A 26,178-nucleotide genomic window follows, 5' to 3' on the forward strand; every position below is an offset into this window, starting at 1 on the left:
CCCCCAGCTCATACTCTGTCTCATTCTCTCTCAAAAATAAATAAATGTTAAAAAAAATTTTTTTTAATGTACTCAGTTTACGTACTTACTTGGTATAGATACGTTTTTATAAGTTTAACATGACTGTATTTTTTTTTAATGTTTATTTACTTTTGAGAGGGCCAGAGAGAGAGAGAGAGAGAGAGAGACAGACAGACAGACAGAGACAGAGCAAGAGCAGGGGAAGGGCAGAGAGAGAGGGAGACACAGAATCTGAAGCAGACTCCAGGCTCTGAGCTGTCAGCACAGAGCCCGACGCGGGGCTCAAACCCACAAACCATGAGATTATGACCTGAGTTGAAGTCACTCAACTGACTAATTCTCCCAGACGCCCCTAACATGACTGTATTTTTAGGGACTATTATGTTTGGTTGGACACAATATTTGCATTTGGGTAGTACATAAAAAGAAAATAAAGAGAACAACAGGAGACCACTTCTCTGTGAAAGAACATCTCCTACTTGTATCAGTGTCCATGACTCCTTTAGAAAAAGAGTATATGAAGTAACACTGAAGCAAGTTTTAGAAGGAAAATGCCAAGGAGTTACAAGCATATAGTGAGTATTAGTATGTCTATGAATCCTGATGGTCTGTCATTTCACACTCCGTGATGAAAAGCAGCCAAAATTTAGATTTCTAGCCTACACCTTTCCTAGTATTTGGTTTCAGGTGACATTTATTGTCTCTTTTAAGGTTGTAATTCTAGAGAATAAGCACTGCTTTTGTATTGAGGAAACAATGCATAAAAGGAATTTTATTTTACCTTATTTTATGAGAGAGTGTGAGCAGGGGAGAGGGGAAGAGGGAGGGAGAGAGGGAGAGGGAGAGGTAGAGAATTTCAAGCAGGTTCCACTCTTAGCATGGAGCCCAACGCAGGCCTCAATCCCATGGGTTAAGGACCATGACCTGAGCGGAAACCAAGAGTCAGATGCTCAAACGACTAAGCCACCCAGATGCCCCTAAAAGGAATTACTTCTAATGATGACAATTTTAAAGGAGATTTTTATTTTATTTTATTTTATTTTTATTATATGAAATTTATTGTCAAATTAGTTTCCATACAACACCCAGTGCTCATCCCAAAAGATGCCCTCTTCAATGCCCATCACCTACCTAAAGGAGATTTTTAAAGAGATAATATAATTTGTAATCATCTGACCTCCCAACTTTGGGAAGTCTGTCTGCCTGTGCTCCCATAGTATCCCAGGCATGCTTCTATCATCGTAATTGTACTTTTGGTTTTTTCACTATGTGTCACATTCATCTGTGCACCTCTTGGAGTAAAGGTGCTTTGTTATTTTAGAATGTAGTATAGTGCTTAGCATGTAAACTATAATTTCAGATAAGAGACATGGTAAGGTACATCCTGTAACCACTGAAACATCATCCCGTAAGGGAGATGCTGATACTGATCTGACTTCTCTCACTGCAACATTAACTCAGTGGTTAGTCATTCTCTGAACCAAAGAACTCAGCTGGACAGAACTTCACTGACTTTTGGTACTACCAAGCTCTAACTGGATTTTTTTTTTTTTTTTTCTGAATGCAAATATCCTGGCTTTCTTTGAGACTCAATTTAGTTTAATGGAACAGGCCAAAGTTGGTAAGAATTGTATATTTATCTTTCTCTTTCCTAGGATCTTATGTGGAATTATCCTGAATCACCTAACTACCTGTTCCCCAAACCAATTAAGTTAGTAACCAGTTTATTCATATGTGTGTGGTTATTATCTGTGTCCCCACAGACTAATCCTTTCCCTGCTTCCTTTATGATTTCATCTCCCTGGACTGCTCTGCACAGTAGTAATGGGCCACACTATGGGTTTCCAGCAGACATTTGAGAATAGCTCAGATCTTTGAATCAAGATACAAATTGACAAAATTCCAACAACAGAATAGACTAAATATTCTGAGAAAACCACCTTAACCACACAAAGATGACAGATAAAATTTCAAAAATGTGTTTTTGCAACATATGACTGAAGCCAGAAACGACCATAAATCCCAAATCAGAAGGTCAAGTGGTGCACAAGAAGGTGGCACTTGCCCAGAGGAGATGTGCCAATTCTTGGTGACGTAAAGCCAGAGATTTTTTATTTTGTTTTTATTCATTCAACAAGTATGTACGTACTCTGTGTCTGTTAGGCACCAGGCAGTGTTTTGGGCAATGGGATAGGGGAATATTGAGATAGATGAGCTCCCTGTCTTCATGGAGTTTCTTTTCCAGCCCCTTTCCAATGCCACATTTTGTGGGTCTTCATGTCTTGTCCCCAAATTGCTTTAGGTGGCAGTCACTAAACTCTATATTGTTTGCCTTGCCCCAGCTAGAATGTAAGCTCCCAGAAGGGCAGGGACTTTTTGTCTGTCTTTAAAAACTTCACTGTGATACACTGACATAAAAAACTGCACACATTTTAAAGTGTACAATTTGAATTCATCATCACAATCATGATAATGAATATAACCATCAATCCCAAAAGTTTCTCCATGCTTTGTCTTAATCCCTCCTTCTGGCCCCTTTCCCTGGTGCCCCATTCTCATAATCTCCTTTTTGTCAGCATTGGTTTTATATTCTAGACATTTAATCCCTTCAAATGAAGGCTATTACTTGCAAAAGGCTGAGAAAGATTTCTGCAAGTAATGACCTAGATTCCTCCACATAATATTTCTAGAAGCAAAAACTATGGTCTTCCAGAATCTACATATTATCTGTGTCTACCAAAAGGTGCCAAAATCAAACTAGAATCCTGAACACACAGCATATGCTGATAACCTGACTATAATCTATGTGATTAAAATCTGAATTCAAAGAAGGTAACCAACCAGGTTAAAACAATTCTATAATTTGGTAAGGGAACTATGCTACTTTTTCTTATCCTTTTCAAGAACCCTTCCTCCCAAATCCTTAAGGATCCTTGAATGATCCCCACATACATGTCTATAAATAAATGTTCAAACTCAGTTATAGCTTTTTTTTTTTAAAACAGGGTGAAACCTGCAATGAGTGAAGTTAAAGACAAATCGAACCAACAAACCAAAATCTTGACTACAGAAGATAGTTGGGATATTTCCTGACCTTGGCCTTAAGTTGATGTAGAAGGAAAAAAAAGAAAAAGAAAAAGAAAAAGAAAAGAAAATAGGAAAACAGTGTTCCCTGAGAATTTCTTACAAGCCCAGACTCACTCAGGCTAGAGACCTGAATTTATTCTGTGTGTGGCTGAAAAAATTTAAAGCCAAAAACCAGGCAAATACAAAAAGAGAGCTGGACCAGACTCAGTGATATTAGATGAAATAGATGTTATAGCATTACTATATAATGCCACATAGAGTAAAGATATAAAAATTTAAAATATGTACACACCTAATAAATGAACTTTAAAAGACATTAAATAAAAACCATATAAGGGGTGCCTGGGTGGCTCAGTTGGTTGAGTGTCTGACTTCAGCTCAGGTCACGATCTCACAGTTTGTGAGTTCCAGCCCCGTGTTGGGCTCTGTGCTGACAGCTCAGAGCCTGGAGTCTGCTTCAGATTCTGTGTCTCCCTCTCTCTCTGCCCCTCAATTGCTTGCTCGCTTGCTCTTTCCCTCCCTCTCTCTCAAAAATAAATAAAACGTTAAAACATTTTTTTTTAAGTCAAAACTTAAAAAAACATACAACAAATAGACCAATTTTACTATCAAATGGGAGATTGTTAGATTGCCCTGACCCCCTTCCAAAATACATCAGTAAGTACAACGAATATCTGAGTAACTTAACTAACTACTTTGCCCTAGTGACTTTGTATATAAACCCATACCCAATAACTATTAATGCTAGGGGTGCCTGGCTGGCTCAGTCACTGCAGCATGTACTCTTGATCTTGGGGTTATGAGTTTGAGCCCCACTATGGGTGTAGAGAATACTTAAAAATAAAATCTTAAATTCTTTTATCCTATTCTTTTATGTTTATTTATTCATTTTGTGAGAGAGAGAAAGTGAGCACACCCATGAGGAGGGAAGGGGCAGAGAGAGAGAGAGGGAGAGAATACCAAGCAGGCTCTGGGCTTTCAGCACAGAGCCCAATGCAGGGCTCGATCTCCCCAACTGTGAGATTATGACCTGAGCTGAAATCAAGAGCCGGACACTTAACTTAGCCACCCAGGCACCCCTTATCCTATCATTTTAATCACAAATATACATTTATAATAAACAGAAAATATGATAGGCCATAAGAAATCTCAGCTAATGCAAAAGAGTATTACATAGGAGCATCTGGATGTCTGACTCTTGATTTTGGCTCAGGTCATGATCTCACGATTCCACAGTTCAAGCCCTACCATCAGGCTCCGTGCTTAGAGCCTGCTTGGGACTCTGACTCTCTCACTCTCTCTCTCTCTCTCTCTGCCCCTACCCTGCTTGCACTCTCTTTCTCTCTCTCTTTACTTTCTCTCTCTCAGAAATACACTTTTTTTTTTTAAAAGAGAGAGATAAAAAAAGGAACACAGCTGCTTCTATTAAAAAAAAAAAAAAGAGTATTGGGGTGCCTGGGTGGCTCAGTTGCTTAAGCATCTGGCTTCAGCTCAGGTCATGATCTCACAGTCCATGAGTTTGAGCCCCAAGTCGGGCTCTATGCTGGCAGCTCAGAGCCTAGAGCCTGCTTCAGATTCTGTGTCTCCTTCCCTCTCTGCCCCTCCCCTGCTCATGCTCTCTCTCAATCTCAAAAATAAATAAAAACATTTAAAAAAATTTTTTTTAAAAAGAGTATTATATAAACCACAATATCTGATTATAACTGAAATCCATGAGAAAATAAAAGGTTTTTAAAAATAGTCATATGGAAATTTAAAAATACATTTCTAAGTAAGTTTGGATAAAAAAGACATGAAACGGGGACTTAAAAAAAAACAACAAACCTAACTACTGAACAACAGAAATTCAACCTAAAATCTCGGAATGTAAAGAGGGACTTGTCTTAAATGATTATTGAAAAAAAAAAAAAGGGCTCAAAATTAATAATCTCTATAACTCTCTAAAGATTACAGTGGGGAGTATGGGGAGTAGAAGAATAAAAGCAAACAAAGTAAGGCAGTATAAAGATGAGAACAAAATTAAGCAGAATAAAGATAAACAGAGATGACTAACGCAGTTCAAAAATCAATACTTTAAATAGAGGAATTATGGGTGTGCCTGGGTGGCTCAGTGGATTAGGCATCTGACTCTTGATTTCAGCTCAGGTCACAATCTCACTATTTGTGAGATCGAGCCCCACCTTGGGCTGTGTGCTACAGTGTGACCTGCTTGGGATTCTCTCTCCCTGCCCTTCCCCTGCTTGTGCTCTCTATGTCAAATAAATAAACTTCAAAATACATACAAATATACATACATACATAAACACCTACATAAAGGAATTATACATTTGAAACAAAGGTAATGTCAACTATTACCTCAATAAAAATTTTTTAAAGATAAATGAAAATTATCTTCAAAATTAATTAAGTAAAAAAATTAAACTATATTCACAATGAAAAAGAACTATGGATAGAACATATATAATTCAAGCTAAGAGAATACATAAACAACTTTATACCAAAAAATGTAAAAATTAAGTGGTATCAGTATTCCCAAAAAAGAGCCAGTAACCCAAACTGACTCTAGAATAGAAAATGTGAATAGTTCCATAACTATTAAAGAACTGAATCAATATTTTAGATTTTCTCACATAGAAAAACACAGGCCCAGGGGTGCCTGGGTGGCTCAGGTGGTTAAGTGTCTGACTTTGGCTCAAGTCATGATCTCACAGCTCATGGGTTTGAGCCCTACATTGGACTCTGTCCTGACAGCTCAGAGCCTGGAGCCTGCTTCAGATTCTGTGCTTCCCTGTCTATCACTCTATGTCTCTCTCTCTCCCAAAAATAAGTAAAACATTTTAAAAATCAAAAAAAAAAAAGAAAGAAAACACAGGCCCAAACTGGCTTTACAGGCTAGTGTGACCAAAGATGTAAGGAATGAATAATTACCATTTTACACAGAGAACTGAAAAAGAAGAAACACGCCTACCATCCATTTTGGTAGTCTCATCTATTCAAAAGCAGATAGGATAGTACATAAATCCCTAGCCAATCTCATTCTAACCACAGATGCAAAAATCCTAAAAGAAATAATGCCAGAAAAATTAATGTGTGAAAAAGATCATGACCAGATTAAGTTTAATTCAAGAATTCAAGATTGGTTCAACATTAAAAAAATCTATTAATGTAAGTTACCACAGTAAGGGATTCAAGTAGAAAAATACATTATACATACACAATTATTTCAGTGAATGCAGATAATACATGTGATGAAATTCAATGCCAATGCCATTCGTGACAAAAAATTCTTAGCAAAATAAGAATGAAAGGGGATACTTCCTTAACCTGAGGATTATTATTTTTTTTTAATTTTTTTTTAACATTTATTTATTTTTGGGACAGAGAGAGACAGAGCATGAACGGGGGAGGGGCAGAGAGAGAGGGAGACACAGAATCTGAAGCAGGCTCCAGGCTCTGAGCCATCAGCCCAGAGGCCGACGCGGGGCTCGAACTCACGGACCGCGAGATCGTGACCTGAGCTGAAGTCGGACACTTAACTGACTGAGCCACCCAGGCGCCCCTTAACCTGAAGGATTATTACAAAAACTGACAGAACACATCATATTCAATGGTAAAATATTAAAAACAATTTCTTAAGAAAAAATTTTTAAGGTTTATTTATTTTTGAGAGAGAGAGGGAGAGAGTGCAAATGGCAGAAGGGCAGAGGCAGGGAGACACAGAATCCAAAGCAGGCTCCAGACTCTGAGCTGTCAGCACAGAGTCTGACATGGGGCTCGAACCCACAAATCATAAGATCATGACCTGAGACAAAGTCGGACACTTATCCAACTGAGCCACCCAGGCACCTTTATTAAAAGCAATTTCTTAAATATCAGGAGGAAACACAACAAAAATGTTAGCTATCATTACTTCTTTAGTAAACACAATGGAAGTTTCAGCAGATAGAATAAGAAAAAGATTGGAACAAAGGGGAAAAGAAAACTGCTTTTATCCACAGTGATTATTATTACCTATACAGAAAATCCAGAAATAAAAATTTACATAGTATTAGAATTTGAGATTCACATTCTTAAAATTACTTTATGTACACTTATGGAGGACATAAAGATACTAGAAAGCTCTACATACAATATTTAATAAGTTTATCCTTAGGTGGTGGGTTTATGGGAGATTTTATTTTTTTTGTTTCACCCTTTTGGTTTTCCCAATGTTCTTCACTGGATTATTTTATTTTATAAAAGAATAACAGTATAATGTTATAAGATGTTGAATAAATATGTAAAAATCAATTTTATGTCTATACACTAGCAACAAACAGAAAATGCAATTTAAAATATTTGAAAGCAATACAAAAAACAAAAACAAAAAAAAAATAAAGGCAATACAAAATCTAAAGGTATCTAGGAATAAATCAACTGAAAGATTTACAATACCTTTCTGAACAAAATTATAAAAATTCAAAGAAATAAAAGAATATACAGGAAGATATACCATGTTAATGATTAATAAGACTAGATATCATAAAGATATAACTTCTTTACAAATTAATCTACCAATATGACACAGTTCCTATCAAAATCCTCAAAGACGTTTTTTTTGTGTGGAATTTGACAAGTTAGAGCTACAACTCATATGAAAAAGAAGGACACAAATAGGTAAGACATTTCTAAGGAAGAAGAAATATGTAAAGGAAATTGCTCTACTAGAAAACAAGATTTATTATTAGGCTTTAATAACTGAGCTAGTGCAGCATTTGTACTGGGACATACCTAGGGAACAAAGAGAAAACTCAGAAGCCGACTCCCCCTGATAACCTGAGATAGGATAGAGGTTGCACTATAAGTCAGTAGATAAAGGAGGGCCTATTTTAAAATAGTAGGATAATTAGTTATCTTGATGGGGAAAAACGAAAATTACTCCCTACCAGATACCATATTCTAAAATAAATTGTAGATCACCTAATTCTACTAAAATAGAGGCAGGAAAACAGGAATGGATGACTGGTTCTGATCGATGGTAAGGATGACCATCTGAGCTTCTCCTTGAAGGATAAAAGGAAGAACAATGTGGGAAATGGACTTCCAGGCTGAGACAACAGCAAGATCGCTGTCCCAGAAAGTCCCAAGAGTGAGAAGCATTTTCTAGGAATGGACAGACAACCAGCCCAGCTGAACAGCAAAGAAAGACAAAGATGACAATGGATGACTGGTGCTTCATCATGGTTTTGCACCTGTTTCACTACTTTTCTGGCCTTCTTCATGGCCAGAACCAGTTATATTCTCAGGAAGGAAACATTATTAGTATGGTCCTTCTACCCTGATGCTAATTAAAAAACCATTCTTATTAACTGCAGCTCAGATATGCAAGAAGACACCAAAACACTTTTTAAAGGTTTGAGAGGTTCAAGTTACCTTTTCTTTTTTTTCTTCGGTGTTTTGATCCTGGTTGCTAGCGATTATGTTGGCCTTGTTATGCACAGTAGGAACAACCTAGGACCACAAAAAAAAAAGGGGGGGGAAGGAAAAGGGATAAAACATTTAAATGTCACAGTCATTATACTTATTTCTTTAAACAGTTAAAATCTTACTTAACTAAGTCTCTGACTTCATCTAAAAAGTAAAGACCTGAGAAGTAGAGTTCAAGGCCAACAATACAATTTGAAAAATACTACAAGCTAGATAACCCCAAATATTGTGTGTGTGTGTGTGTGTGTGTGTGTGTGTAACATCAAAGAGCAGTAAGTTCCCAAGCTGGTGTAGCTCCACAAAGTGAAGACAGAGAAGACTAAAAAAGAAAGTCATGACATCGACTGTCATCCACACATCTCAGTTTCCAAAATACAGTTTTAGGGGCAACCTATGTTAGTCTCTAGAACATGGGATGCACCATTTATTTGGTAGGTTTACCTTTTTCCTCACTGTACCCCAGTTCAAGTATGTTATCTAGCACACTGTGCATACTCCATAACTATCTCAGCATCACTGTTAGCAGGAAGATGAATTATAAATCTAGTCGCAGTCCTGGATAAAAGCTCAGTGAGAGCTGGGATTTAATGATTGATCACTATTATCACTATACATAATGCTCAGGAAGAACCCATTACATGCTTGCACTCAATAAATGTTTACACATGAAACAGCTCCATTTCATAGAAACAATTCTAATTATCGATGGTGCCAACAGCATAGATTACTTTTGTACTCACTTCTTCTTATAAAACAATCCATGAAACATCTTAGGAAAATACAACAGTTTTAGTGATTTTTTTAAAAAGCTCCACGAATAACTAACACAAATAATTTTGCCATAGAATCTAATAATTAACATGAAGATTCTAAGAAAAAAATCTCCTTTCCCAGAAATGTAAAGAAACTGCCTGCCTTGGGATAATTTAAAAGCCAAAACATAACAACAACAACAAAAAAAAAAAACCCCACCTCTGTCTGGATATAATTTAAAATTAAATTTTCTTCACCTTTACTATAGAGTCTAAAGACATAAATTAATTTTGGAATAAATGAGCAAGTCTCAGAAATGTTTCATTTAAATAAAAAACAATACTAATCACACATCAACATATATGTAATGTTTTGTATACGAACAGACACTGTGAGTGCTTAATATTTATACCTCTATTTATTTATTTATTTATTTATTTATTTATTTATTTATTTATTTATATATATTTTTAAATTTTTATAAATATTTTTATTTATTTTTGAGACAGAGACAGAGCATGAGCAGGGGAGAGGCAGAGAGAGAGGGAGACACAGAATCTGAAGCAGGCTCCAGGCTCTGAGCTGTCAGCACAGAGCCCGACGCCGGGCTCAAACTCACCAACCGTGAGATCATGACTTGAGCCGAAGTCGGATATTCAACGGACTGACCTACACAGGCGCCCCTATACCTCTATTTAATACACACCATAATCCAAGTCAGCGTCAAAAACTGGTGGGTCTACAGGCATGCACTTCCTGTCCTGAAGGATCTTAAAATATTTTGCCTCCCTGACAAGTCAGAATACCTATCTACACTGGACCTACTTTCTCCCATGGGAAAAAACCAGCTGAAGTTGAATAGCAGAAGCTCTGGGGTGGGACACGATGTCAGCTGCCACTCGTAAGGTTTACTGTTTTTTAAATAGCACAGAACTATATCTCTGTAAACATATCATTAGCAAGAACAAAATCTCACCAGGATGACTGCATCCTCAAGGAAAGTAGAAGACTCCATATTTCTTATGAAAAAACTACATTTTTATATCATTTATATGCAAATGTACCATCAGAAAAATTTAGGTGCCATTATGAAATAACAGCATTAGGGAAGTACAAATGGAATACAGGGAAAAAGAAAACAACTCACGATAATAAACTTAGTGAACTGATGGGATGACCCCCAATTTCAAACAGGTTTGTTTTGGAATGTGGAAAAATAATATGAGATGCTACGGTGAAATGTAGTTATGTTATTAAGTCGAACAAAATTACCTTGGCATAAAAACTTTCTATAGAGGAGTGCAATATAAATCACGGGTTCTGGGGCATCTGGGTGGCTCAGTCGGTTAAGCGGCCGACTTCGGCTCAGGTCATGATCTCGCGGACCGTGAGTTCGAGCCCCGCGTCAGGCTCTATGCGGACAGCTCAGAGCCTGGAGCCTGTTTCCGATTCTGTGTCTCCCTCTCTCTGACCCTCCCCTGTTCATGCTCTGTCTCTCTCTGTCTAAAAAATGAACAAACGTTAAAAAAAATAAAATAAAAAATAAATTAAAAAAATAAATCACGGGTTCCGCTCTCAAATAAGCATTTGCCAAATAAATTTAATACACACATTTCTTTCTAGGATGCTGAAAATACAGTTGAGAAATTCAGGAGAAAAAGCTTAAAAAGGTCATATATTGGTGATATGCCTAACACATCCGTTAAAAGTGCAAATATAAAAAAGTAAACTACAACTCAAAGAATAAAAAAAAAAAGCACAAATATAAACACCACTGCTCAATTCATGATGTTGATGACAATCTCCATGTAACAGGGGCACTTGAGACACAGGGTCTTTGGGGGCGCTTGGGTGATTCAGTCAGTTGGGCGTCTGACTTCAGCTCAGGTCATGATCTCATAGTTCATGGGTTCGGGCCCTGCATCAGGGTCCGTGCTGCCAACTTGGAACCTGGATCCTGCTTCAGATTCTGTGTCTGCCTCTTTCTTTCTGCCCCTTCCCCGCTCACACTCTGTCTCTCTCAAAAATAAATAAATATTAAAAAAAAAAAAATAGACGATAGGGTCTTTGATAGTCCCATTAGGAAATGACTTCTTTGGGGGTTTTGAGGAAAGTCTCAAAGTTTAATGAAAAGTGGTCAAAACTGATTAAGCATGTGGCTCTATTTTCTACTCCTGTGAGGGTCTATACTATTTGCAACAACAAATAAGCCAAAGAGAGCGCCATTTTGCAAAGATATGAAACTTGATTCCTTTCATTGCCTCATTCAAGCAGGAATCATTTTGTGTTGAAAAATGGAGTAAGTCATGGACATAATAATTAACACCATCACCTGAATATGTTCCCTTGCCTAGAATCAGAGACAGTTCAATGCTTGCTGAACCGAATGCACCATGTGGCAGTCTGCTGTGTCGCATCGGGGCTGAATGACTCGAGCAAGGCACAATGCAGAGAAGATCTTTTTTGAACAGTTGAAAGAAACTGCACCGTTTGTCATCTGAGTGAAAATTTCCACTTCAGCTCACCAGCAAAGGCTGGATTAAATGCTTGCTTGGCCTTTTTGGTTGACTTTATAACTTACTTAAAAGCTTTGAACATTTTTTGGGCGGGGCATTCACAAGTGGCCACATAAAGGTATAATTTCATTGGCTCATTCTAGCTCAAAACGGTTTCTTTATTTTTTTCAACGTTTTTTATTTATTTTTGGGACAGAGAGAGACAGAGCATGAACGGGGGAGGGGCAGAGAGAGAGGGAGACACAGAATCGGAAACAGGCTCCAGGCTCCGAGCCATCAGCCCAGAGCCTGACGCGGGGCTCGAACTCACGGACCGCGAGATCGTGACCTGGCTGAAGTCGGACGCTTAACCGACTGCGCCACCCAGGCGCCCCAAAACGGTTTCTTTAGAAGTGCCATTTGGCAAGGAATAATTTGGCCATTTTTCCTATTGAACTCAAGTTTCCAGAAATAAAAGTGATAGCCTCCACAACTTTCTCTTAGTGTAAGAGTTAAAAAGTGGCTTCCAAAAACTTTGATTCCAAAAAAGACTTCAAAAGTGGATCCCAAAAAATTTCAAATGGTATCAGAGGGAAAAGACTTTATTCAGTTCACCTCTGTCAGTCAGTCTTGGACTAGGAGGGATCATACTGCAATGCAGTGCACCACAGCAGAGCGGTGGGGTGAGCGTGTAGCCTACTGTGTGCAGGGAGGTTCAAGTGTGGCAAAGTGTATCGATGCCCCCCCACCCCCGCCCTCAGGGCAGCCAAACATCTGTCTGGTATGCCACCCAAATACTATTCTCTGTATGCCTTGACATACAAAAGGTTGAAAAACACTGCCTTACTTATTGAAAAGCATTTTTAGAAAACATGCACAGTTTTTCTAATGTTCAAAAGTGCCTGTGTTTTGAACAGCTGTCTTCCATAAAATAAAGAAAAATAAACATTTCTTCCCGTTACAGGGCTTATGGGTGATATTTCTGCTGCATGTTACAATACAAAATACATACCCTGCCACTAACATTAGAGTTGTAATTCCATACCAAAAGAGTAATTTATTACAGAAGCAAGCGTTATGATTAAATACTGCTGGTTTTGAATTCGGAATGTCCAAAAGAACATACGACAATGCACCATGTTTGCATGCTTTAATAAATACACAGAACATGATAGTACCTCTAGAATGGTGTTATATCTGACCCCTTTATGTTCAAAGTATTTTTATAAATAAAGTAACTGGCTCAGAAAAGTTAAGTAACTTGTCTCTCAGTTAGCAAAGCTGGTAAACAGGGAAATCAAGGAATTGAAAACAGGTCGGTTTGACTCCACAGCCTGTGACTTAAACCAGTGCAAGCTGGAATGACTCAAATTTGGCCAAACGACCACAATCAAAGAAAAAAGGGGAAGGTGAATAACTAAAGAAAATAACTAAATTTTTATGAAGTAATGCTTTCTCTGGGTAATAGTAGGATCAAAATGAAAATAATGTAGAAAAAAACACAGAGGAAAAGCTTGGTCTATAGATACGCAGAGAGTATTTTTAAACGCTTTGAAAATATTAACTTAGGCTTACTCTTGGAGTGGACGACAAGCTCTGAACAACGAACACCACAGGATTTCCTGCATTCTTAATGGCCTCGACTGCTTCTCTGTGTGAGGCATTCTGCAAATCTACTCCAGACACCTGAAACACAGAAGTCACTTCAATTAGAAAGGCTGTCAAGTTCACATATATTAACCAGCTATGAGAACAGCCAGAGTCTAATGAATTAGACCAAAGCCAAAAAACTAAGATTGGCCCATAAAAAGCTTTGTTGCTTTAGGAGAACATATTTAAGGAAAATAACATTCCGCCTTCAAGACAAGCGAATGAGACAAACATCTTAGTAACAATAGCCCTGGTTAAATACAATTATCCAAAATAGGTAGCTCAGTTCGTGACAGAATCCCAAGAAGCTTCTGTGCTGTGGTGTCACCTCTGCCACCAACACAGCACATAATTCTGAGTGGGGACAGGGAAGGGTGGTCTGGACTCTTCTCTCGAATTGAGAAGTATGATATTTTAAGCACACTGTCCATTATCACAATTGAGTAGCGGAACATCTCTCAAATGATGTTCAAAAAAGAACTATGAAAATATCCATGGGTTCTTTTACTAAAAGTGTTCTCTGTTCAGTAAATTGGGGTAAGTGTAAATAGCTCCTCATCATACAGATTTCAGAAAACCTAACATGCAAACGTCCATAATCTCCAAGAGCATTCTGTATTTACCATATTTAACAGAACCAGTTTTTCAAAACGATAATGTAACAAGGTCTTGGTAAATGCAGGGGTGCCTATGGTCAGCCGACAAGGACAGTTTGTGAATACTTTTTCATGTTAAGGAGACCAAAGAAATCGGAATGTAGGTGGGTGGATAGGGATGTGGGATCAAGGTTGGCTTTTGTGTTTGAGATGGGAGGTATTACAGTAATCATGGTGCAGTGGAGAGGAAATGGATATGAGAGAGAGAAGTGACACCTGTAGAAGTAAATCCTTGGACACTGAGGAGGGAATGACTTCTGTGCTACAAGTCAGGCAGGTTGGCTTTAGACAGAAGCACAAACAGTTCATTTGTTGTTACAGATACAGTTAGAAAAAAAAAAGATTTGGCACGCAGTGGCAGCAAGGGGAAGTTCCTTTTTGACTGCTTTCATTTTCTCCATGAAATAAAAAACAAGGACCATAAACTGAGCAGTTTAGGAGGTATGAAAGAGTTACCTCGGGAAGCAGGAAAATGAAATAACTAGGGACATATTACAGGATTGCAGGGCAGAACTAAAGACTCACTTGAGAAGGAGCTCATGAATTTTAAAATGAGACCAGACAGCACTGTTATTTTCTCCAGCCATGCCAGAGTCCTGAAATAAGCAAAGAGTTGCATTTAACTAGGATGTGGTTCCCCCAGACAAGTTCAGTAAAAGCAAAGGGGATCCAAGGAGCTGGAAACGACAAGGATGATCAATCACGGAATCAGAGCAGAGTGAAGAGAAAACTGACCACCTCTGAAGCTGAGGGACACACAGGTAAGGGCCTGAAGGTATGAGACAGGAGCGTCGTATGTGAGAGGTCTGAAGGCAGGTGGGTCCAGGGGTGCTTGGGTGCTTCAGACACTTAAGTGCCTGACTCTTGATTTTGGCTCAGGTCATGATCCCAGGGTCATGGGATTGAGCCCTGTGTCAGCTCTGCACTCAGCATGGAGCCTGCTTAAGATTCTCTCTCCCTCTGTCCCTTCCCCTGCTTGCTCTCTCATTAAAAAGAAATAAATGATTGGCAAAAAAATTTTTTTAAATAAAAAAATAAAAAAGGCAGGTGAGTCTAAAGCACAGTGCAAAATGGAGAGGAGAGAGAGGTGAGGTCAGGAAGGCAGCTGAAGGCACACCACACAAAAGCCACGGCAGGAACTTTGGCCTTTTATTCTAACAGACATCCGGTGGGAGGTTTCAATGCTCTGTAAAGCCTTTTCCCATCTGAACTCAGGAAGGATGAGGATAATAGTAAATGCATATAGAAAAAAATTTAACTGAAGCTTAAAAGCAATCACAATGGTTTGAAGAAGCTTCTTACGAATAACCTGATCCCCATGACATTCTACAATAAATGAAGTAGAAGCTATAAAAGAACGACTTCATCTTCCAGTAATAACCAGCTTCGGTTTCCCCAACACAGATTTCCACAGGGTTAAATGTGAATCCCTAAAGTTGGGAAGTTAGGGGGGGGGAATGGAATTCTGTTACAACAAAAAAATAACCTGAGTGTTTCTAAGCTGTAAATTTATAACCCAAAGTGTGTCTCATTCACACAAGACAGACCCATTTCTAAAAATGAAATTAAATTCCAATTTCCCACTTAAACAAATTCTTCTCTACATGGGCCTAAATCCTTTATGCAATTGTGCAATTGTTTCAAGGCAGAAAGAAATATTAAGCTTTACTTAAAAACAAATGAGTAATTCTCTTCACGGGAAAAAAGTAAACAAATGACTCAGTATGTTTGACAAAATAAAGATTCAAGTATTAACATTTCACATCTGGTGTGAGTTTAAAGAAATTTACTAAATCTGAGACACAACAGTGATATAAAAGTGTTGATGGATAAGTGAGAGAATACATTCATCTTACAGCAGAGAAAGATGAGGGGAAAACCCACAAAATTTAAGAAGATAAACAATGAACAATCCAATTAGGAAACAGGCAAAAGACCTGCACAAACATTTCCCTGAAAAGGACACATACATAAGGTGTGAAAAGTTCTTTATCATTTTCCATTGGGGAAACTCAAAACAACAATGAGGTATCACTATCTGCCCATCAGAATGTGCAGAATGAAAAACAGTGACAACACCAAATGTTGGTGAGGATGTGGGGAAACTGGGCCACTCATACATTGCTGGTGGGAATGTAAAATAGTACAGCCACTGTGGAAAATAGTTTTGACAGCTCCTTTCAAAACTAAAAATGGACTTACCATACAACCCAGCAATTGCATTCTTGGGCATTTATCTCAGACAAATGAAGACTTATTTTCACTCAGGAACTTGTATACGAATATTTAGAGAAGCTTTATTCATAACAATAAGCCCAGAACTGGAAACTACCCAAGTGGCTTTCAGTGGATGAATGGTTAAACTGTGGTACCTCCACACCATGAAATACTACTCAGACATAATAAAAGGGTATCAACTATTAATGGACACAACAGATTAAATGAACTTCAGTGAAATTATACAGAATGAAAAAAGCCAATCTCAAAAAGATACAGAATGCATAATTCCATTTCTGTGATAATTGTGAAATGAGGTAATTAAAGACATGGAGAAACAGATCAGTGATTCCCAGAGGTTGGGGATGGGGGGACATGAAGAGGGGAAGAGGAATGGCTGCAGAGGGTAGCACAGGGGAGTCTTGTGGTGATACGGTTGAGTTTCTTGATTGTGGTGGTGGTTATGCAAGGCTAGACATGTGATCAAACTGGAGAGCTATAAAAACACATACAGTTATACATCGGTGTGTGCCTAATTGGTAAAATGGAAATAAGGTCTGTGAATTATGTCAATATCAGTATTTTGGTTTTGCTATCGCACTATGGCTATAGTTACTGTTAAGGTAACATTAACATTGAGGGAGGCTGAGGGAAGAGTACATGGGACCTCCTTGTATATTTCTTTACAATTTCTTTCCCATGACTCTGTATTTCAAAATAGAAAGTTAAGGTGGGGGAGAGACCAAACAAAATACAAAACATATAGTTAAAAATTAAGTTCAAATATATCAGTAATCAAAATAAAAAATTAATCCGTGCCACTTATTTACTAGAAGATTATCAATATAGATTTAATAAGACAAAATCCCTTATGTATTGCTTACAAAACATACAGCTAAAACAAAATCACAAATAAGGGTGAAAATGAAGGAATGAAAAAAAACAAAAAAACAAAAACCAAACCAATGTACCATGCAAATACTTAATAAAGGAAACCACACCTGCCCCAGAAGGAGTAATCCTTTTAAAATATGTATGCATTCATGATCTTCTAATGGATTCTCACTGCGTTCAAAGACAACCTTCCAAGCTCTCTGTGATGTGGCTTCACTTTACCTCTCAGACCTTTTCTCTTCACGCTCTCTTGCTCCCTTTAGCTACATTAGCAGTGCCAGTCTGCTTTCTGCTCCTTCAACACAGCCAGACAAACTCCTACCTCAGAGCTTTCGCCTTTTAGTTCTCTCTGCCTGGATCCTTCTTCCCCTATACATCCACACGGCTCATTCTCACGCTTCCTGTATTTGTAACCAACCTATCAGTTGCAATAACCACTTCCATTCCTTATCTTTCTGTTCTATTTCTCCATAGAATCTACAATCTAACACTCTACACATCACTTATGTAATATCTCCCCTACTACCATGTAAATGCCATAGGAGTAGGAATTTTGCTCATTTTCTTCACTGCCATGTCCCCCGTGTGTTTGAAATTTTCTTTTTAGTTTCAAAAACACAAATATAACCTAATATTTGTATATACAGAAAGGTTTTACACAGTTCTTTGCTTTAATACTCACAATCATGCTATGGGTTTTGAATTCTCATTTCCATGAGAATAAGGTGCATTTAATAATTTGTCCAAGAACAAATGCAAAGTAAACAGGACAATCAAGACTTCACCCCATGACCTCCAGTGCTCTTTTCACTTTATCAGAGCTGAAGCACCAGGGCTGAAGTTTATCATCATAAAGCAGGTATCATGAAGGAGCAGATGCTGGGACTGAAGATATGGAATATGAGGCCATCCAATAAATGCAATGCAAAGAAATGTGTGAGGTTCAGACCTCAGGACAATCTCAGTGCCTTGATGGACCTTTTAAACTCTGCTCTACAAACCTGCCACATGTGAACAATGGATTCGCCCCTCTCTCCAATGGAATCTGGGAGGATGTGCATGGCTATTCCACTGACACATATTTATAAAAGGTAGAGCTTGTTCTAGGGAATCTAGTCAATAATATGGTAACAATGTTGTATGGGGACAGATGCTAACTACACTTGGGGCAAGCACTGCGGAATGTACACAATTGTCGAATCACTATGTTGTATACCTCCTACACCTACAAAAATTAATGTAACATTCATTCTAGATCAACTACACCTACAAAAAAGAGAATATTAGAAATTTTTTAAATGATGAAAAAAAATTACAACTTGTCAGACTGTGGGAGAAGCACAATGCTCATCACCTGCCTCATTCTGTTAAATCGTAGAATTGTTTTTTCAGTCAGCTGCGCCTTTGTGCACCATTCTGTATGCTACCACGCTGATGTTATAATTATATACATATAATTATGCAAACAACATACAAACTAAGGCATGGGAAGAAAATACACCAATTGTACATACATACACCCCAACAATGAAGGGAGGACTTCTGGTTAAATATTACTGTCTTAAAGCAGGTTTCAAACGAAAACAGAATTTTAACATCATTTACCTCAAGTATTTTATCTCCTGTTTTAAGAGCATTTGTTTTTCCTGCTGGACTGTCTTCTAAAACTTGTTTGATAAATATACCTTTAAGTTCCTCTCCATTCTTCAGGCGTTTTATAACAGTTTGTCCACCAACAATACTAATACCAAGGGACACATTGGGTTCTCTGAAAATCTCAACACTGTAAAAAGAAAATAAATTCACTCATGAATAAGTTAGTATAACTTGTTGGACTGTCACTAGAAGTGTTCACTTTGTACCATATCCTTGTGACTCATATCTTATATGAATATATTTTTACAAATGTTATCAAAATTGTACCTCGTTCAAAAATTCTAAGATATTTTCAGTGATTTGTGGCACATGTGAAAGCCTGAATTTGGAAAAAGATTTCTAAAACAATAATTACACATCTTAATATTCTTAATGTTCACAGCTCCTACCACAATATATTTTCTGTAATTAGTTCTTTTAATCTATATCCATAACATTAGCAAAGAATGAAGAAAGTAATAAATGGGTGAAAAAAAAATCAAGAAAGTCACATATATCATTTTGACAAACCCCACAAACTTTCATAATAAAATAAATTTCTGACCAAAAATCTTGTTACCCAAACTGTTTTTTCCAGTCAGCAGGTTTAACCTGTGGTTCTTTAAGTGGAGGACAGATTTTGCTCTTAAGGCTGGAAGTTGTTCTCTTTTCTTCCTACCTCCACATCATCTATTTTATTTTATTTTATTTTATTTTACTTTATTTTATTTTATTTTATTTTATTTTATTTTATTTTATTTTATTTTATTTTATTTTATTTTATTATTTTATTTGACAGAGAGAGAGCAAGTTGGGGAGGGAGAGAGAGAAAGGGAGAGAGAAATCCCAAGCAGGCTCCTCACTGTCAGCGCAGAGCCTGATGCAGGGCTCCTAACTCATGATGAAATCATGACCTGAGCTGAAATCGTATGTTCAACCACCTGAGCCTCCCAGGCAACCTGAATGAGCCACCCAGGCACCCCCACATAACTTTAAAAAATAAAGAATGGAATAAAACTTGCTCTTCCCTGGTTATGAATTTTGCTCAAACTGCACAGATGTGACCAATGATTAACTGAAATTTTTCAAAAGTAGTTCAGAAAACAGCTCCCAAGAGGGGCACCTGGGTGGCTCCGTGGGTTAAGCATCTGACTCTTGGATTTTGGTTCAGGTCATGAACCAGGTTAGTGGGATGGAGCCCGGGTCTATGAACTGAAAGTGTGGAGCCTGATTTAGATTCTCTCTGCCCCTCCCCTGCTTGTGGGCAGCTCTCTCAAACTAATATAAACAAACATTGAAAAAAGAAAAGAAAACGGCTCCCAAAGACAAAATTCAGAAGTGCAAGAAGAAAACAGACAACGTTGGTAGGTATTGTGGCATTAATAACGCATGCAGAATAGAGCAGGTAATGGAAGACTTTTATATACTGTTAGCTCAAACTAGGCACAAACTTGGAACTAACACAAGGGAAGGAAGGAGGATAGAGATAAATTGACACATGATAGAAACCTCAACTGATGTTGTTGTTCACTTAAAAAAAAAAATAAGGGAAGGAATTTTAGTCCTTTCAGGGCAGTCCTACCTGCCTTCCTCAAGGATGCAGTAATAAAATATGCTTAGTCCATTGGTTACTACCATACATGGACAACTGCAAATTGCTTTCTCTGTAAAGGTATGATAAAGACTTTCCTAATATTGATTACAGTCATTTTGCCCAGGTAAAAATCTCTAGAGAAGACAAACTGAAACTAAAATTTAGGTCATTTTGTAGCAATGTGGATGGAACTGGAGAGTGTTATGCTAAGTGAAATAAGTCACACAGAGAAAGACAGATACCATATGCTTTCACTCTTATGTGGACCTTGAGAAACTTAACAGAAGACCATGGGGGAGGGGAAGGGAAGAAAAAAGTTAGAGAGGGAGAGAGCCAAACCATAAGAGACTCTTAAAAACTGAGAATAAACTGAGGGTTGATGGGGGGTGGGGGACAGGGGAAAGTGGGTGATGGGCATTGAGGGGGGCACCTGTTGGGATGAGCACTGGGTGTTGTATGCAAACCAATTTGACAACAAATTTCATATTAAAATAATTAAAAAAAAAAAAAACCTTAGACCAGCCTAGATGTACATTATGGCAATACTTAATCAGTAGAGAACGTCTAAATGACACTCTGAAAGGAAAGAGCAACCAACTGTGTTCTCCTACTGAGAAAGCCAATGACATCATCAACGTACATTCTTGGTGGACCCCAGTGGCTGAAGTTTGGAGTTTCTTCTCCTTCACCTTCTTCTCTCTCAGGTAACTCACTGAAGAGAGACAAAGGAAAAACACACATGCACCTTGTAAAACAGTGCTGTTAAAGGTTCTTACAAAGTTTTGAAGTTGAACAATCTATTTGTAGGTAAATAGTTCTTAATTTTTAAGGTTTAAAATATTTACATCAACAGTTAACTATCTGTACAAAACAAAAATACATTACTTTTAATGTTCAACAAACAATCCACCTGGCACCAGAAACATCACAGATTATGAACACTTTTATTGGTGACAGTCTAGACGCTATTTCCTAAAAATCTATGTGTGATTTGTACAACTTCACATTTGTTTCATGATCAAGGTACAAAATATTATAACATATATTCCTTAAAACTTGGTCCTGATCGACAAGCAAAGAAAACACTCCAGCATAAACCAACATACGTAGCTGAAATGGCTAAACAGGAAACACAATCCCTCTTTGTAGATCTGTCATCCTGGCGCTAAGTAACTCCCCTGTGATGTGTATCCCATGAACGTTTTGTGTCATTATCCATCACTTTGCAGTTTGCAGAGAGATTTCCTTCTGGTAGATCCAATTTGATCCTCCCACCTACCACTGCCATACTTTCACCCATCAAGTCATGCTGGTATGGAAGTGATAACATAAAATGCTGAATTACAGGGGTGCCTGCAAGGCTCAGTCAGTTAAGCATCTCTTTTTTAATGTTTATTTATTTTTGAGGGGGAGGTTAGAGGGGCAGAGAGAGAGGGGGAGAATCTGAAGCAGGCTCTAGGCTCCAAGCTGTCAGCGTAGAGCCCAACATGGGGCTTGAATGTGCAAACCGCAACCTGAGCTGAAGTAAGACCAAGCTACCCAGGTGCTACAAGCATCCAAGTCTTGATTTTGGCTCAACTCATGACCCCAGGGTCATGGGATCGAGCCCCATGTCAGGGCTTGGGATTCTCCCTCTCTGCCCCTTTCCCTCCTCAAAATAAATAAACTTAAAAAAAAAAAAAAGATCCTTTTAAAAATGCTGAATTACAAAGTACTTATAAAGGTAATGCTATCTAGTAGGGTAGAGACATTACCATATATTATCTGGAAGAGTACTCCTAAGAGTACTCCTAAGCCCCAGTCTAACCCGCACCATGAAATGCGTGTGTGACTCTGGACCACCACCTGAGATAATAGGTCTGAAGGGTACATTTTATTACTCTATACAAAAATGTAGGTACTACCTCTTCCATTTCACATTCACAAAAACCCTGTGAAGCAGGCACTGCAGGTCATATTATTATTTTATTCTTCCACTTGAGGAACTGAAGCTCAGGGAAGGCTGCAACGTAACTACACAACCTCCTCACAGTATCCAAATCTGTGTTGCAGCCTAAACGTTTCAATGCTCCATTTTTCTCTGAAGTCTCAAATGAATCCTATAAATAGCAGCAAAACCCCAAACCCACCTGCATGTCTACAGACAGACTTTCTAAGGTAGAATGGTTTCAGGCTGAATGAAAAAGAGAATACCGAAAGAATCCAAGTATTAGTTAAGAAATTGGAATCATTAGGGGTCATTAACATCTCACCTATTCCCAGATAGTTTTGTTGCCTCAGCCAGTCAATGATTTCATGATTAAGAGCATCACAGTATTCAAGGAAAAAGAGTTTGGCAGATACTTGCCAATTACTTATCTAATGTCCTCTTCCTCCTTCCTTACCAACATAACTTCTCCTTTATTCCAGGTGGCACTATGCCCAGATTTAAAGAAATACATTTTCTGGACTTCCTTTCAGCTAATGTTAACTGGGAGCTACAGTTCTGAAATGGAAGTACAAGTCCCCAGAGATTTCCAGAAAAACTCATTACATGGAGAGAGAATCATCTGGCAGGAGCCTTTCATGCTACGACCTTCCCTTTCTTCTTGCCTAGAAGGCAGAGATGATATTGGCAGTGAAGCATACATTTTAAAATCATGAAGAAACAGTGACTAAAGCAATGCATTAAAGACAGCAGAGCAGAAAGGAAGGTGTTTAAGACCCCGGCAGATCACCTTCTTCAGGGGTTTTTACATGAAAAAAATTACAGCCCCACTTGGTTAAGCCACCCCAAGTGGAGAGTTTTATAAGCAGCTGAATGCAATCCCTACAGGATACCCAGGATTCTACCAATTTAAGCAAAGTCTTCATATTATCACATCATATTATTCTTTGCACATGTGCATAGATGTTCATTGAATAGCTGTAATAGAAGCTTTCATATTTTGATTATGCTATGTAACAGTAACAAGAATTAAATGATGTGACTGTCATTTAGTGGAAGCTTAATATTCATTTCCTTTACAATTTTTTTCATTTGAATTTCTACCAAAACTTTTCCCCATGTATTGTAATCTTTCTTTTTTTATTTAACAGCATCTTAATAGCCCATACTATTGATGTAATTTATCTGCCATCCCAAATATGATACTTTACATTATATCCTGGTTTTCAGAATATGGACATTACTGCAAGGAATATTGTCATGCTTTATTTTATTTTATTTTTTTATTTTTTAAATTTTTTAATGTTTATTTATTTTTGAGACAGAGAGAGACAGAGCATGAACAGGGGAGGGTCAGAGAGAGGAAGACACAGAATCTGAAGCAGGCTCCAGGCTCTGAGCTGTCAGCACAGAGCCCGACGTGGGGCTCGAACTCACGGACTGTGAGATCATAACCTGAGCCGAAGTCGGATGCTTAACGACCAAGCCACCCAGGTGCCCCTGTCATGCTCTATTCCCCTTTAAATATTAACTGAGGATTAAAAATTAAAAATCCCCAAACAAACCAACATTGAAACTTTCCTTCTATTTTCTACTTTCGTGTATCCCAAATCATGACAGGTGTGATAATAAGACATAAATATTTGGTCTAATTAAGGACACACCTCGGGCTGACTAAGCCTTTCCAGAGAGGCAAGTGCTTGCATCATGCTCACCATCAGCCACGCTCCAGAGAGCCACTGACTCTTGGGAGGAGAGTTCTCCATGAGTCTGATGCCTGGTGTTCGCAGCGGATGTCCAGGGACACCCTTTGATTGCCTGGCTTTGGTGGATGAAGGGTCTTGCATTGTTGGGTTCCACAGGACTATGGCAATCAGAGGACCATTCTTGGTAGGCTACCATTACCAGGGCACTTCAAAGATGGCAGACTGAGGCATATGCCCCAGGCTTTCTGTGAAAAAGGTCACTCTTCTCGTCCTGGAGCTTTGGACTAAGGGGCAGGATTCAGGTTTGGCACACATCCAGTGCCCTACAGCGTGGCTCTAAAGGAACATAGGCTGTGAACACCACCTTGGCACTTTCCCTCTGCTTTGCTCCAGCTTGCTGGTATCTCCCCAAAAGGAGCTTATAAACACTCTTCTGGAGCCCAAATTTTTGTGACTGCCACCCAAGGCACACCTCAGATTGCCTGTCTTTGGTGGCCAGTGGGGCTTACACATGTGGTCCCTCAGGACCATAGACATTTGCATACTTTTAAAGCTGCTGCCTAAGGGTTTGGCTTCTAGTCAAAGCCTGATTCTCCCCTTTTGGACACTGACAACCTCAGTTGAGGCACATCCTCAACTACCAGGAGCTATTAAAAATACAACAGCCTGCTTGAACAAGCACAGAAATTTGGGAAACAACCAAGAGCTGTGGTAGGGCTGAATGAAAAGTTTCACCTCCTACACAAGGCCACTCTTTCTAGACTGGGAGAGGTGGCAGTTTCATCTACTGTATAGAAACCAACACAGAAAGTCAAGCAACATGAAGAAACAGAGGAATGTTCCAAATGAAATTTAAAAAACCTCAGAATGCCTAAGTCAAAAGGAGATAAGCAATATACCTGATAAAGAGTCCAAAGTCATGGTCATAAAGATGATCACTGAAGTTGAAAGAATGGATGAACACAATTAAAACTTCAACAAACACATAGAAAACATAAGAAAGTACCAAACCAGTCACAGAGCTGAAGAATGCAATATGTGAACTGAAAAATACACTACAGGTATTCAATAGCTGACTAGACAAAACAGAAGGATCAATCACCTCAAAGACAAGACCAATCAAAGAAGCAAAAGGAAGAAAGGATAAGAAAAAATGAAAATAGCTTAAGGGACTTATAGGACAACTTCAAATAAACTAATATTCACTTTTTATAGGGCTCCCAGAAAGAGAAAAGAAAGAGAAAGAGGTAGAAATTTCATTTGAGGAAATAATGGCTAAAACTTCCTTACAATGGGAAATGAAATAGCCATCCAGATCCAGGAAGCCCAGAGTTCCAAACAAGTTGAAACCAGAGAGACCCACAACAAGACATGTTATAATTAAAATGTCAAAAGTTAAAGACAAGGGAAGAATATTAAATGTAGCAAAAGAAAAAAAACCTTGTTAATATTAAAAAAAAAAAAAACCCACTCCCCATGATAAGATTGCCAGCAAATTTTTAAGCACATGCTTTATAGGTCACAAGGGAATGGCATGATATATTCAAAGTGTTGAAAGAAAACACTTGAAACCAAAAATACTCTATCTGGCAAAATGATCATTCAGAATTGAAGAAGAGATAAAGAGTTTTCCAGACAGGTAAAAACTAAAGGAGTTCATCACCACTAAACTGGCCTTACAAGAAATCTTAGAGGGGCTTCTTTAAGCTGAAAAGAAAGAGTGTTAATTAGTAACGAGAACACATGTGAAAGAACAAATCTCACTGGAAAAGTAAATATATAATAAAGGTCGTGGATTATTTATAAAGCTAGTATGAGGGTTAAAAGAAAAAATAGTAAAATAACTATGATTACAATAATTAGTTAAGGGACACACAAGATAAAAATATGTAAACTATGATATCAAAAACATAAAACATGGTTGGGAGTAGTAAAAACATTGAGCTTTAGAATGGGATCAAATGTAAGTTATTATCAACTTAACGTAGACTATTATAGATGTAAATTGTTATATGTAAGTCTCATGGTAACTACAGGCCAAAAACCTGTAGTAAATACACAAAAGATTTAAAAATAT

At 38.0% G+C, this 26,178-nt stretch overlaps 1 protein-coding gene across 4 annotated transcripts in view; it reads right to left on the bottom strand.

Annotated features, from left to right (window-relative positions):
• PATJ (PATJ crumbs cell polarity complex component) overlaps window positions 1-26,178 on the bottom strand; it is a 366,822-nt gene that overhangs the window by 207,227 nt on the left and 133,417 nt on the right. For all 4 annotated transcript variants that reach the window (XM_058717189.1, XM_058717188.1, XM_058717187.1 and 1 more), the window contains exons 23-26: window positions 21,109-21,180; window positions 18,845-19,022; window positions 13,398-13,508; window positions 8,521-8,598 (exon numbers count right to left, since the gene is read on the bottom strand). In XM_058717189.1, coding sequence (XP_058573172.1) covers window positions 8,521-8,598; window positions 13,398-13,508; window positions 18,845-19,022; window positions 21,109-21,180 — 439 coding nt within the window. The remainder of the gene's footprint in view (window positions 1-8,520; window positions 8,599-13,397; window positions 13,509-18,844; window positions 19,023-21,108; window positions 21,181-26,178) is intronic.

This window comes from Neofelis nebulosa, chromosome 2 (genome assembly GCF_028018385.1).
Source record: "Neofelis nebulosa isolate mNeoNeb1 chromosome 2, mNeoNeb1.pri, whole genome shotgun sequence".
Taxonomy (NCBI): Eukaryota; Metazoa; Chordata; class Mammalia; order Carnivora; family Felidae; genus Neofelis; species Neofelis nebulosa.